Here is a 15,089-nt window from a genome sequence, read left to right on the forward strand (position 1 = left end):
ATGTCATCGACGTTTAATCTCAGTTCAGAGAGAAATTCCACACCGTTTCCTTTAACCATTGACAAAAAATGACTGAAACCGAGTTCATACAGCTAAACAGAGTCCAGACTAGAGTTTGCAGAAAAGTTTCCCCCGGCTTGTGTACGGTTTACCGCGACGCACTGCCGCTGTAAGAGGGGAAAAAAACTGTACTATGGTAAATAGCCACGGAGGGCTGTAAAGCAGTCGTTGCCTCCGCTCCGTGACACACAGTGTGGTTAATCCTTCGCTCTAATTTGCGTTTCTTCGGTGTGCCGGCTTCGCGACGAATTCCGCCCGCTTCTGAATGTGACAAAGTGCAAAAAAGTTTCTGTGTACGGGGACAAAACTTCGCCAGACTTCTGTCCGGAAAATAAACGCGTCGAAAATGATTCCTTGATAAAAGTTTGCATAAATTAGTTAGCCGGAAGTCAACCCAGTTGGGGGCATCGTCTCTAATCAAAGTTTCCCAATGGAAAAGAATAACCTGTCGGTTCAGTTGAGATGCGAAACACATGTCGACGAACGAAACTCGAGCATGTCCCTCAATTATAACTGTTATATAATTTATCGATCTAAATTTCTTTCTTAAAATAAAAAAATCTTTACGAGCCTTGAGTGGACCTTGGAATCATTCCGTTGATTTATTTTGTTATGTTTTCCTTCCAACTAACAAAATATCGAAGCATCATCCACAGAACACGTCTCCGCATCGCTAACCTACTCGTTTTCCAGAAGTAACATTTCCACCAAAGGACCAAATCTACAGGGTCGGCCAAAACAATACGATAGTGAAAAAGTCCAAGCTTCGACTTAAAGAGGTCCTCGTGGCGTGCGAATCCGCCGGACGGTTTAAACTAGGATGAATTTGTCTCGTGTCGGCGAAACGATCGGAATGTGTCTGGAAAAGCTTGTCCGCCGGTTCATAATGATTATTATCGCGGCATTTGTAACGTTCCGCGGTTACCTGTTTATTAATGCACGGATATATTGCGATTTATTCGCACGGCGGGCAACGATCGCGGATTATTACAAACCCCGTGCATCGTTTAATTACGACTGTGATAATTTTAAATCAATTACCATTGTTCATTTGTCAATCCCCAGTTCCTCGTAAATTTCATCGAGCCCTGACTGAAACTGCTCGGGCGCGCGGAATTTGTTAATTACGATGGTCGTTTAAGCGTCGCGGCCCCGTCGCCACGCCTCGACGCCCGCACGACCCCGCGCTTCGGACTGTCACGCCAAAACCTCGACAAACTTATCTTTCTACGAGAAAGGATACTCCTAAACGAGAAATAATGGGGCTCGTTGCTATTGAAATTAAGATCTACAGCTTTAGATGGCGATTTTCCCAAGGGAGAATTAAAACGAGATGTTACCTCGTAGAAATTGGAAATATTCGTGAGATTGATGATGTAATGAAATATTGTGTGATAATATATCAATCTTTACTCAAAACATCAAATGGCCTGATCGACGAGTCGGGCAAAAATGACTTGGCACGGAACGTGTTAATCAATAATAATTATTGTGTTTAAGGTCAAGACGCTGGCATAGTGCTCTCGCCACTGATAGGAGTGGTAGTTGGAGCCCTGGTCACGCTGGTGCTGATCATCCTGGTGGTGGTGGTTCGAGTACGGAGGGAGAGGGTATCGAAACCCCGACACGAAAAACCTGCGGAGCTCAGTGAATTACCAGCCCAGCAGTATCCCCTGCAGAACCCCCAGCAGACCGTGGAAACCGATCCTGACGTTATTCCGAATAAATTCGGTAAGTTTCCGGAGTCTCTCGCCAGTCAGCCCACGTTATCGACGAATCGAAGCGGAACGAGCCACCGTTTATAAGATGTGACTGATAGTACGTACCCCGAGCAAGGTAGAAATTGTAAAAAAGAAATAGAAGGATCCCTAATAAATTTTATAAGATAACAAGAAGTATTTATGAACATTTCCATTTCGAATAATACGATAGCCAACGTGCTAAACGATACCAGGGGATTTTTCCACGAGTCGAAATTCTAATTTAAAATCATTTCTGCGCGACTTTACGTCACGAAGAAGAAATTGGGAACGACGCTTTCGCGATGGTGCCCGTCTTCCAAGAATATTCGCAACAATCTCCTCCCTCCCCTGTCTCTATTTTCACGGGCGGCTCTATTGTGCGTGTCTGTTGAATGCAGAGTGCACTCGATCGAAAAACGTTAGCTACGGATCGACTAGGAAGAGCGGTTCTGAATGAGGAAGTTCCAATAAAAGAATATTCGAGAGTACTTGCTCGGGAACGTTTAGTGCCGAAGAACCTCTGCTCCACAACTATAAGGAGTCGTTCAATTTCGTACAACATGTTTCATAACGTATTCACGTACGTCGAATACTCCGTTTAAAGTGTTAATTCTTCCCCAAACTTTCGAGTCTGCTATACTACATCGAGTAAATAGATTGCGGTGCGATATTTGCTCGGAGGTGGTGCCAGGTTGTGTCTTGGCCTAGAACTGGGCGCGACTACTTTCACGAGTATTTCAGTAATTAAGTGATTGAGTCTGTTCCATTTGCACTCAGATGTCCCCTATGATGGAACATCGTAAATCTACAAAATTTTGTTAGTGACAGCACTGCGAATATACAGTCAGTCCCGTTAGAATTCGTACCCTCTACGTTTATTAAGGAAGTTTGTCTAAATTAAATAATAGATTATATGTTTCCAAATAAATGGATAAACTTTACACTTGTATATACAGGGTGTGACTGGATGGCACAACCGAGCAGGGGGGTGATACTACATGAAAAAACAAGTCGAAAAAAAGGGAATTACATTTTTTCGTTTGACGCTTAGTTTTCGAGAAAATCGAATTTGAGAATTTTGAGAAACATGAAACCTATTATTTAATTCGGACAAATTTCTTCAAGGGTACGAATACTTATGGAACTGATTGTAGCTACAGCCCCTGAGGGACACTAATTCCAAGACAGAAAGCCCCCGAGTATATCCGACGCGTTAAAGAAGAATATTTCATTTCCCCGAAACACCATGCAACCCCTTCGCAAGCAGAGTGCCAAAAAATCCGCGCAATATTTTCCCACGACACCCTAATTCCACACCTCGTACATTTTTTTGCGGGGTTCTCAAAACAGAGTAACGGGGTTCGAAAGTGGCACAAGTCACCAGGGAAGGTGGTGGGCGCGAGAGAAAGCCGCGTTAGCTAATTGTCGCGGCCCAGAGTGGCAGTGGCCGTTTCGCTTCATAACGTTCCCCGACGAATCCCCAAAAGAATCCTCTCCGGTTGGCTGTTGCAGAGGGTAGCCTGGTGGAGGTGAGCCCGCCGAGTTATCCAGGCGGATATCCCCCGGGACACTGGGTCACGCCAGGGCCCACCCCGAGCATAGACGAGCTCTGCCACAAATTCACCGGAAGACCGACGGAGCTGAGGTTACCATCGAGGAGCACGATACCGAGTTTGCAGAGCATGCCCATGACGGGGTCCATGACAGCTGCGGGACCTGGCGGCGTGGTGCTGGGCGGCAGCCAGGGGGTCATCGTCGGCGGCGGCCAGGGGGTCGTCGTCGCGGGGGAGTGCTTGGACGGCGAGGCGATCAAGCGACGGCTAATGGCGAACAGGCTTCCCGAGAGCTGCGTGTAAACCTCGTAGCATGGTTCGCTGCCAAAAGCGAGCAGACCCCTTCGAACAGTCAATAGCGAGGACGAACGATGAGAGTCATTTGCGGCGAGTCGACGCCTCCACGACGAGACGCGGTCGAACGTCGAATGGAACGACTCGCAGACAATCCACTGTATCGTCGCGAACGGGACGGGAACGTCTCGATGGAACGGGCACGTCCAAGCGCAAGGATACGGCTACTGTGGGAGCTTGTGATCCACGTGCTCGAGGTAGAAATACAGAGACTCCAGTTATTGTGAGAGTCCGTGATCCAGGTGCTCGAAGGTAGAAATATAGAGACATCAGGGAAACAAGAGGGTACCGAGAGGATAGCCAATATACAGTCAGTTTCATAAGTATTCGTACCCTCTATATTTATTGAAAAAATTTGAATCCTTCGTGTTTCCAAATAAATTCGTAATTGTAAATATATACATGTGAGAAGTTTATTCATGTACATATTTATAATGGAAAATTGATTTGGAAGCATGAAGCCCATCATTTAAATTAGACAAATTTCTTCAATATATATAGGGGTACGAATATTTGTGGGCTTCCAAACAAATTTCTCATTATAAATACATACAAGTGTAAAGTTTATTTATGTACATATTTATAATGAAATATTTATTTGAGAATGTAAAACCTGTCATTTAATTTGGACTAGACGCTAGGTCTTTGAAGCTCTGGATGTTTCCCTTCTCAAGCCTCTTGAACCCCATCGCTACGTTTCTAGCATCGAGCATACCCTCTCAATGATAGAATACCTTATCGCGAGTCTTGGCCATGCCCGTAACGGACGGTCAACGACAAGGAGTCGTCCTGCGAGCACGAGGGTCGCGACGAGCGTCGTTGTTCCGACGCGGGAACGAATACGCGTTAGATTTGTCGAGGAAAGTTTCTAGCCGGGGAACCAGCGCCCGCCAAAATTGTTTTCAAAACGTTTCCTCGACAGTCAGGGCAGAGTTCTTTCCTCCGAGAGAATGAAAGCAAACCACGAACAGAGGAAGGAAGAAGAATCGGCTGGGATAAGAGTTAGGTGGAAAGTTGCCTGCTCTCGAGTTCTCCACCTGGGGAGGACGCCCCGAAGTTGCGTCCTCTGTCTTCGACGTAACTTTCTTCTTCTCGAGCGACTCGGCGCCCAATGATCTTCGACAGTGTCTACTCGCATATTTCTTCTGGGTGCGTGATTCATGTTCGCCCGTAACGCGTGGGAACAGTGAGAGAAACGAACGAATGGGAGGGTAGTTTCAATGTACAGAGTGTGGTGCATTGCTTTGAAGAATGGTTCTGAAGGATGAAATGAGACGAAAATTAACCCTTTGCACTCCTATATAGAGTGAGACTCGACATCAGTTTTTATCTCAGGAGCAAATCAATAAGAAAGGAAATCGTTTCAAGACATATCGTACACTTGAAAATTACAAAATACTTCTAATTCTTCGTAACTTCAAAGCTAAGCATCTACCCCGATTTCGCCACTCTAGAGTTTCGTTACGTGACAGATCTAGAATTCTTTTTTTTTTTTTTTGGACACCCCGAGGACGATTGCGCTTTTCGAAGTTGAATTGGACTTCGAGAACGCTCGAAGAGAAGATTCTGCCTTTCGTCGATTCGCTGATCAACGAATTGGAACGGACGTAAATAAACCCGCGTCTGAGCCTACCAATCGAATCCTTCAGACGTCGAGGCATTAGGCCGAGAAACGCGAGAAAAGATAAAAGGTTCCCGAACGACTCCTCATCCGGTTGCTGGAATGAAGACGGATGGAGGAACCGCTGGAAAATATACGACGGGAGGCCAATGGCGGGGAATATTGGGAAAGAAAGAGGAAGGCGGGGAAAATGAAAGAAGCAGGGAGAATGAAACGATAACGCGATGCTACTTTGCAGAGTTGCTCGGGGGCGCGTGAAACGCGGTTTCGGGGTGCCTGTCGATCGGCCTCGATTACCAACGAAATATTCGCGACTGCAATTTTCACGGGAACCGCGAGTTTCTAAAGAGTTCGCTACGTTATCGATCCCTTACGGTTGTTACGTCCCAACCTGTGCGCCCGTTGTTCGCGGGTACGACGCAATTTTGGCGTTATTCGGATCCAGGGGACGAGATCTAGGCGAAAACGAACCATTGAGAAAATTACGACGCAAGCAAGAATCGACAATAAACGGTGTATGCACGAGAATAGTGATCTGAGGTAGTAATTCGCACACTATTTCGTGCGTGCAAGACGGGTGCGGGCGAAATCTTTGAGTAAACGTTTCTAGAGATCGAAAATTTGGGGGAAATTAGGAACCCTATTTTTTATTCGATTATTTTTCTTTTCCTTTTTGTACTTAGATGATGCCAATCTCTGGTGCAAGTTGTCGTTTGCATCGACGAGAATCGAGTGAAATTTCAAGGGAATAAGGTATTGGGTTGTCCAGAATGTTGGTGCCAATTTTTAAGAAAAATACAAAGGCATATTTGAATTTTGATATATCCCATAATATTCGTACCCTCTGTGTTTATTGAAGGAATTTGTCTAAATTAAATGACAGGTTTCGTGTTTCCAAGTAAATTTTTTATTATATATATATATACAAGTATAAATCCATCTACATATAAACATTGAAATATTTATTTGAAAACATCGAACCTATTATTTAATTTAAGCAAACTTTTTTAATAGACATAGAGAATACGAATATTTATGAGACTGACTGTAAGTGCCATTTTGTTCCATAACCTTTCCACCATTTAAGGGATGAACTCGTGTTATTTGTTTTCAACTATTCCGTATATTCAGACCTGTACCACCTACCAAAAATGGACATGAACTTTCCAGACAACCCAATATCAAATAAATCGTGATACAATCAAGAGATGGTATCTCGGGAAAAGGAACAAGTGAAAAATACCATATCAATATCATATCATAATATACAATAAAGTGTAAAAATTAATGAAACGACACCACAAGTCCAATACCGAGTTAAAAATGTGCTTTAAGTTTAATATTCGTTTCCCTTGGAGGAATCAGTTTCTCGCCAATTGTGGCATGATTTGTGTACGCGTTCGGGATCGCGATAATCGAAATCAGTTGGAGCGACAGAATGAATCACTGTCGCGCGGCCAGCTCGCCTAATTTCATTCGATTCTAGCGACGAACGGAGAAGGAAAGCAAAAGGAGGCGAGGACTCGAGAGTAGAGGCTTTATACTCGGGTGAAAAATTCAATTTATAAGGTCAGAAAAACCGGGCTTCCACGCGACACTTCGCGACGAAGTCATGAAGCTTGACGCCGGGACTAGGAGTAAAAAGTGACAAAGTATATTCCTAAGAGAATGAAGTGAACTTCGTCCAAGACTCTCTCGCTCGGGGGTGGTTTCGCACCTTTAACGCGTAACGGAGAGATGGCTGGACGACCAGAAGAAGACGATAATACGTGGGTTGGTAATGTAGAATGTCGAGGGGAGGGAGAGAGGACGAAGCGTTCGCTTATCGTACGCGTCGAAGATCGAGTGTCGAGTGTTTCTTTCGGTGTATTAAATGAAAATGATAAAAAAATGAATAACGAAAAAAAAGGTAATTAAAAAAAGTCGTTGCTCGTTAGTTAATGTCGTATCGTTGTACATAAGTATGTATCGTTGAATTCGCGATCGAGAATCGACGAACGCGCGCGTGCCAGGAGAATCGAAGCTGATTCGCGACGACCGTTCCACTGGTCGTTGCTTGCCCGATGAAAACCTCTCGACGAACAACGATCTTTATTGATTAGTGTCGATTCTCGCCGTAACGTAGAGCCAGATTCGTTTTTGGAATCGAATCGAACTCCTTTTTCTATCGAAATCCCTCGGAAACCCTCGTCCAGTGGCGCAGTATCCTTAGGAAGCTAGAATCTGGTTTAGTTCAAAGAAGTAACGGACGGGTTTTGCTCAAAACGTAGCCAGGTATCGATGTGAAACTTAAATGTGAAGTTACGTGTGGATGTACTGTTGGCGCGCGAGAAGAACGGATCTGGCGAAATTCATTCTTCTTGCGCGCAAACAAGTACGCGAACAAGTATTTTCGAATGTTTTTTTGAATGGAATACTTTCCTTACAAGTCACAAAGTAAAACGTAATCTCGAATAACTCGTTCGATTCGAGGAAATAAGATTATTTAAATTCGAAAATATTCTTCGACCGGGGCCCTAAGAGTCCATTTCGTCTTGGGCCTCATGGTATAATGCGCCACTGCCCTCATCACGACCAATCGTCGCGAGCGAAATCGCGACGCTCCAACATGGAAAGAAGCGACCCGATCGCCCCTTTTTTCACGTCCATGGAGATTAGCCTAATTGTATGTTCGAATGTCGATCCGGCAAAGAGTACGTTCATCGATGTAACGCGCACAAACCGAAAATTCGCATGAACATATCGCGTGCAACGCTCAATATGTACCTCCTCGTCGACAAAGTTGGGCATTACTCGAATCAATTTCTATTCGACGTGTAAATAAGGGAAAAAATTATCGTTTCTCACGCGTAAAATCTAGATAAATTACTTGAAAGTGTTTTTATCTGAACATTAATGCTCAAACATGACATAATTATTATTTTTACGACTTTCTCGTGTGTTTGTTACCGAAATGAAAATTTGCCCAACTCTGGTCGCCGAGGTACGCAAGGAACGTCCGAAAATAAAGCGTTTCCGATCGTCGACGCGAAGAACGATTTGTTTCTGTTCTCGTCGTTTGTGTTTTTGAGTGGGTGCCGATAACGATAGGAGAATTTCGCGAAAAGCGTGCGAATGGTGTGCCGATGACTTGACGCGAGCGCTGAAACGAACTTAGATACAAAAACGAATGTACATAATCAGCATGATGCTAAAGTCCGTGTAAATCGACGACTATATTTTAAGTTCACTGTATAGGTGATTTCATATCAGAACTCCATATCGTCTACTAACTCGTATGTATATACTACGTAAAGTTTCGATCTGAATAAACTGTTTAACTGTCCAAAACTGAACGTGCTTTGTATCAACCATCCCTCAGGACCGTCCCAGCGCGACCCCGCGCGCTATATTCTTCTCTGATTTTAATCTAGTTACATTCCAGTCGAAAGGAAACTTTGAAACTTCCCACGTCAAAGTTCGTATCGAACATTAATTACAGGGAAAACGGCCAACTTGGAACGACGCCGACGACGAGAGGATACACACGACCGTATCCATCGCGTTGGTTCGAATACGAATCGCTCCACGTCTGGTTGCGGTGAATCGATAACGAGCAGAAAGTGTACCGCAAAATTCATCATCGACCATTGATTAATGGACATTAATCGACTCTAAATACGAGCCTGGAATTGCGACCGTAGCTAGTTAAAGACCGAAACTATCAGTCTTGATAACGACTCGACGACCGCGCTATCGAACCGGTAATAAAACTAAGATTGCGTTCAATTCGATGGGGAGTTTTCGAGGCAAAAGGGATCGTACTATGGAGGCTTCAAGAAATTTTGTCTCTAATGTTTTCGGACTAGTTGTAATATTTATGTTGCTCAATTATTTTTTCTATTTCGATATATTTCTTATGATTTCTATTTTATCCATCGAATAAAAAAATAATTTCTTCAATATGATATGAACAATTATTACGTGGTACAACTATTTATTAACTTTCTAAATATTATTTTTGTACGTTTTTTTTTTTTTTACACCCTCCCTATCAACCGCACGAAAACAGATTTGACTATACACCCTAATTCGCAGAGGTGGCTCTTAGTTTCCCCCTGAAAGCGTGTTTCCAGAGGTACTCACGGCGGGAACTACTAGGAGGTGGACCACTTACTTGGCTATGACCCTTTCTGGGCTTGAACCGACCGCCCAAAGAGAGTCATAATCCCTCCCGCCTTGTTACTTCGACGATATCACCCAACAGTAATTCTAAACGCACATCTACTACAGCTACAACCCCCCCATTAAGTGACAGAACGAGTTTTCAGGATGCATCGATGCTCGAGGAAGCGTTCGCGTGATAAATGCTGGAGCGAAGGCAGCACGCGCCGCCCCATGAAAGAACCGTGGGCATTTAGGCGTGAGTAGGGGTGGTCCGACTCGACGGTGTGCATAAACATGAAGGATGTACGAGCGTGTCGGTTAGAAATTTCACGAGTTTTTCCAGTGGCGTTGATGAATAAGAAATCGTGAGGTTGCCAGGGTAGCTCGTGGCAACACGTAGCAGCGGAAAAGCGGGCGAGGAGCTCTCGTTGGAAAACTCAGTTTCATCGAGTAACCGACCCCTCTTTGATCCTCACCCCTTTGGTTGCTGCTACCCTTCCACGCCCTAGCGTTGTAATCTCGCCTCCTTTATATCTTTCTTCTTATCAGCGGGCCGCGAAACGAGGAGGATCCGAACAAGGATTTCGCGAACGAGACTGAACGCCCCCCATACGTAACGCTGCCTGGGCCTCTTCGTACACGTCGCCAGGGTATCTGCGACGCCACCTCTGGCATCCTTCTTCCGTCTACTCCGCCACCCCCGTCTCGATTGAACACTGCTCGACCAGATACCACCCCTAACCATTTATTTCCACCTTCGACGCGCCAGGAACACCCTGCGTTAGGGGTACTTGAAATTGGACTTCCCAGACAATGTTTACATCCCTCAATTGAACTGTCAATCGACTATCTCCTGTGTTTCTTTAATTTTGTTCGTTCAATTTATAAAGAACTTTGGCTAGTAAGTTTTTATCTTGGTTTTATCGTTAATACAAACCACGTTATCCTATTTATAAGATCGTCCCTTTATATTCTTTTTTCTTCGACCAAACATAAGTTCCTATAACACCCCCTGAAAGATAAATACGTATCGTCCTCCTAACTTGAGTGTTTGCGTTTCATTTAGTCGAGGACAGGGGCAGGAATCGACCAGCAAAGTTGCGAGGATCGCCCGAGGTCGCAGGGATTCGATTAGAAGTTTTTCGACCGCAGCTGCGACGTCGCAGATGGTCGAAAGAATCGACGGACGTGAAGTTGCCCGCGGAGAAGTCGTCCATCGATAAAAGAAGGCTAAAAATGATCGCGTAGTTTCTGCTCGCGTAGCCAGGCCAAAATTCGCGCGACACGTGCCAACTGGAAAAATGATCAAAATTTGAAGGCGTCGAATATTTCAATCCCTGTCACGATCGGACAAAATTCTTCGATGGTGAAGGCGACGGCCCGGCTTGTCGCTCGTATGCTCCCCACCGCGAGAAATTATTCGAGGTTATACCATGCAAAGTGAATGCGCGTAATCTAGAAAAATTTCACGAGCTCTCGAGGAACGGCGGCTTTGAGGAAAATCACCTAACCCCTGGGTTAGGTCGACGTCCTCTCCTTTGGCGAACATTTCGGACCTGAGAACCTGGAAGATTGCTGGTGCGACGTTTAATCTTCCGTGGCACTGCGGACACACGGACTTCTCGAATATACCCTGTGAGTGTTTGCAACTTGGTAATTAGGACATGTGCACGGAGTCTGTTTATTATGAAATAGTGGTCTGTTTTATTGCTGTCTATCTAATCTATGTCTAGCATACTAGGTTAATGATTCTAAAATTTCAGCAATGAAACATTTTTGTAGCAGAAGAAAATAATAATTATTTAAAGAGTACATCGTATGATATTTTGGTGCCTATTAGACGAACAGTTCAACCTGTTGGAACCTTAGAGATTTTCAAGATAGAGACCAGACAGTTTCAGGGGAAAAATGAAGAGGGGGACGAAATGTATCGCTCAGACAATCAACCTGTCTAATCCTGAGACGTGTATTCGACCAAGGCAGATCCAGAAACTCGTCGACGCGGAAGTGATGCAGCCCTGTCCGACTTCGGGATCCTCCTACTGGACCCCAAGGCCAGTGGCGGTCAAAGTTTGCTCGCGGAGGGATATGCAGAGGACTTGTCCACCAAAGGTGAGGAGCACCTCAAAAATGGAAAAAATCCTCGATCCTAAAGACACTAGGGAAATCGTAAAGAGATGGTCAAACTGCTCTGGAACAGGGTCTTCTTTAGGAATTAATTCCGACGAAATGAATCCAAGTCTCGACTTTTCCTTTTACCGGATGTTAATATGTATCTCGAAGACTAAGAACAAAATTTTTTAGTGGCATCTATACCTGTGATAAAAATGGCACAGCGTATAGTATATTGAAGGGGCCTTTCTAACGAGTCCTATTAATTTAGTAGCAATATTCTCATAAAAATGCTTGAATGCGATTAAAAAAATATTTTTCTTACTCTACAAGGTACACACAAGCACTCCCTAAAAGAAAAAGTTAGTGCACGCATCCGGTTTCTTCCATTTAATTCCTAAAATAAAGATTGTCTCGGTATTATGTAGCTCTCGTCGCGATTAGCGTTTTCAGCGTCACGCTTCCGTTTCGGTCTCTCGAAAAAATTCGCGGGAAGCCGGTACACGAGTGTTCGGTATTTCGTGTTAATGAGATTCCCGTCGCCGGGGTTACGTCGTTAACAAGGGACCTTTGGCGTCGAGCTGGCGCGGACCTGGTCTCGGTGTTGCAGCTTCGAGCTGTCTTTGCGCGATATTGACGTGCCGCGCCAGGGGGACGATGGCGGTCCAGCACCTGTACGGAATTGGTTAGCCGATACGTAGTTGCGTTTACCTGAAATTAGCTCGACAGTCCGGTGTACACAGGTATAGCGACGCCGATGGATCTCTAATGGAGGAGGACAGTTTGGAGTTCCCGTACTTGTTAGGGACACGTACCTACCTAGTACATACGTGACCTCACGAGTCGAGGGCGTCGTCGCGTTTAGCGAGTTCCGCCTCTACTCCCCGAGCAAGAGACCCGGATACTCTCGAGGGCTTCGTAAACGGCGACGAATCTCGTCCCTTTGCGATGAGCTTCTTGTCGCGAATCTCTTTCCCTCGCGAAAATCTTCTCCCTCGTTTAATAAGGGGACCGAAAGGGCTAAAGCGTAAAGTTTGGTGTACAAGATAAAGAAGAAATAAGAGGAGTATGTACATTTTTGATTACGTGGAACTACGTAATGTATACTTTGCTCAATCTATCGTAGCTCGAGTCAGAACAAAACCATCATCAGAAGGCCGAAAGAGTTCAAAGCATCGGGCCAATAGTGCCCATATTACCCAGAGATTGTTGGTAACATTTTGTGGTTGTACTCGAACCTCCATCCTCCAAGATTTTCGTGTGATCTCACCCTAGTCTCTATGTGTCCACTTCCCCCATTTATTGTGCAAACTCCGCGTGCTTGCTAGTTTGTCTTTCATGTTTGCCACAGTGTCTTGAGTGGTTTGCAAATGAGGCTAGTTTCTCGCTACGGTATTCCAATTGAGGGCGCTCGTCAGAGCACAGCCATTCGACATTCTAAATCCGAAACTCGAAAGTCGGAAATCGTGCGCACGAAATTCGAAATGAAACTTCGAACGTCTAACTCGAAGAAGGAGTACATCTACATCCGCAAATATATCCCTGCGTTAAATATGAGATCGCGTGGGATACCGTCGAATATTCCGAAATGTTGATACTACACTGGAGTCGGGGAATATAGCGCAATTTCTAGGTATCGAGTATGCAAACCGACTATGCAAACCATATACATCCGAAACGGTAACACGGTCCGCGGTTTCATAGCTATGCGACTGCCCGCCAAAGGCGCCGCCGAAGACAGTGGGGCAAAAATTCTGCAAAGCCCTCCTGTTCGTCCTGAAGAGTGGCATCGCGGCTGGCCTCGTTTATTGGACACATTCCGAGGGTTTGTGGGGATCCAGCGCCGACGTCGAGGACCTCTATTGCAGGATAATGACGACCATCGCGCCAGCCCTGCCTGAAGAGTACAATGGCAACGATGTAACTAACCATGAACAAAAGTATCAAGGGGGTATTCTTACTTTGAAAGAATTCATTTATTCGATATTAACTTGACGGGGTAAAACTTTAGTAGATCAATTTGGGGGCGGGATTAACCCTTTGCACTCCGAGCAATTTGCATATTGGCTATATGCAGGTAGTCGACTCCAACATCAGTTTTCTTAGATTTCTGAGTTATGGATTGGCCTCGACACCCATCGCTTATTAAAACTTAATAATAAATTGTGGACAGTGACACTAGCCGTAGTGCGTAGTACTGGTAGCATTAGGAGTGCAAAGGGTTGATTTGGAATTTGCAAAAATATTATTTACGTTAGGAATATCACAGGAGGTTCAAATTGAAAATCTTAAACCGTTCGCAGATCAAGTTGCCTCGTATGGGACTCTTCAAGTACAGGATGATCCAGAGGTATAACCGTATGGTATTCACGATCATGAATTCCATCGTGAGCACGTCGGTGAAGGTGCGAGAGCAACTTCAAAGGATCCTGATCACGCAGGACGAGAAAATCCAGAACGAGAAAACCCAGGACGAGATCACCCAGGACGAATCGTCCACCGACGTTACGGACGGCGAAGATAAAAGCTAGCCACCCAACCCTCGCGGCGCGATAACAAGCAAACCCCCGGTGCCGAATAAAAGGGCCTCGAGGAACTTATCGCGCCCTGTTAGTTCCCCTTTTAGGGGAAAGTCGTTTCATTCGTCCCCCTCTGTGATTTTGTATATTTTGAGTAAAGTCTGAATTTGTGAAACACTTAAATCCTGTAATACAGAAATATTCGATTCTTTTTCTAACAAGTTTTATATTTATTAACGAGTGTATTTACTAGAAAATAAATGATGGAACTAATTCTGTAAATCGTTATAGTCGTTAGAGTACCAAAGTAAATATAATAATTTTCTGTTATATCGAATAATATCGCGCGAAATGAAAGATTGAAGTAATGATTTCAAATGGAGTTCGCGCAGGTAAGGTGCTAAGCGTATTCACGGGGTGTATCTTCTCTCCGTGCGTAAGGGATGCGCGCTAGCTCGCGAAACACAAAGGTGGATTAAAATTCCGCTCAGGTCCCGTTCATTTTTTTTCTACGGGACACTCGAGAGCACACGAGGGATTTCTCACGCGGAAGCCTGCATCTTAAGCGATTTTTATGGCGTGTCTTACTATCGCCGTAAAGTTTTCAAACCATCCCCCGACTCTCCGTGTATCTTAGCCGCGCGAATTTATTTCCTACGTCGCCGAAGATCCGTTCTCCTCGACAGTTTGTATTTTTTCACGTTCCATGATTAAAGCATGGGCCCGCGTTAACCGTAAATTAGATCTGGGTACACCATAAATCGGGTTCCACGGATTTAATGGAAGACGAAATTGATGTACGTGCGCGGTCGACCCTCCGGGTGTTTTGCATATTTCTGCTTCTCGCCGTTGCGCTGGAATGTCAAAGGTGGCCTCCAAGATTGCGCAACTAATATCCTCGTCGTTACACCGCGGAAAACAGATAACAAAAAGCCGTACGTTATTGGCGAACGAAACGCAATTATTCCGTAACTCTAGAAAT

General features: G+C 44.8%; 2 protein-coding genes across 6 annotated transcripts in view; both read left to right on the plus strand.

Moving 5' to 3' along the window:
• The window catches only part of LOC128893980 (nephrin-like), a 348,887-nt gene extending 342,362 nt beyond the window's left edge, over nucleotides 1-6,525 (plus strand). For all 5 annotated transcript variants that reach the window (XM_054155333.1, XM_054155335.1, XM_054155334.1 and 2 more), the window contains 2 exons: nucleotides 1,561-1,791; nucleotides 3,315-6,525. In XM_054155333.1, the coding sequence (XP_054011308.1) occupies nucleotides 1,561-1,791; nucleotides 3,315-3,658 (575 nt within the window). In that variant the 3' untranslated portion in view covers nucleotides 3,659-6,525. The remainder of the gene's footprint in view (nucleotides 1-1,560; nucleotides 1,792-3,314) is intronic.
• Nucleotides 6,526-11,384: 4,859 nt separating this feature from the next.
• Nucleotides 11,385-14,176, plus strand: LOC128893677 (uncharacterized). Its single transcript, XM_054154820.1, has 3 exons — nucleotides 11,385-11,588; nucleotides 13,293-13,508; nucleotides 13,892-14,176. Exons 1-3 carry the CDS (start codon nucleotides 11,385-11,387, stop codon nucleotides 14,117-14,119), a joined length of 648 nt encoding a protein of 215 aa, XP_054010795.1. The 3' UTR covers nucleotides 14,120-14,176.
• The last annotated feature ends 913 nt before the right edge of the window (nucleotides 14,177-15,089 follow it).

This window comes from Hylaeus anthracinus, unplaced genomic scaffold (assembly GCF_026225885.1).
Source record: "Hylaeus anthracinus isolate JK02 unplaced genomic scaffold, UHH_iyHylAnth1.0_haploid 3, whole genome shotgun sequence".
Taxonomy (NCBI): Eukaryota; Metazoa; Arthropoda; class Insecta; order Hymenoptera; family Colletidae; genus Hylaeus; species Hylaeus anthracinus.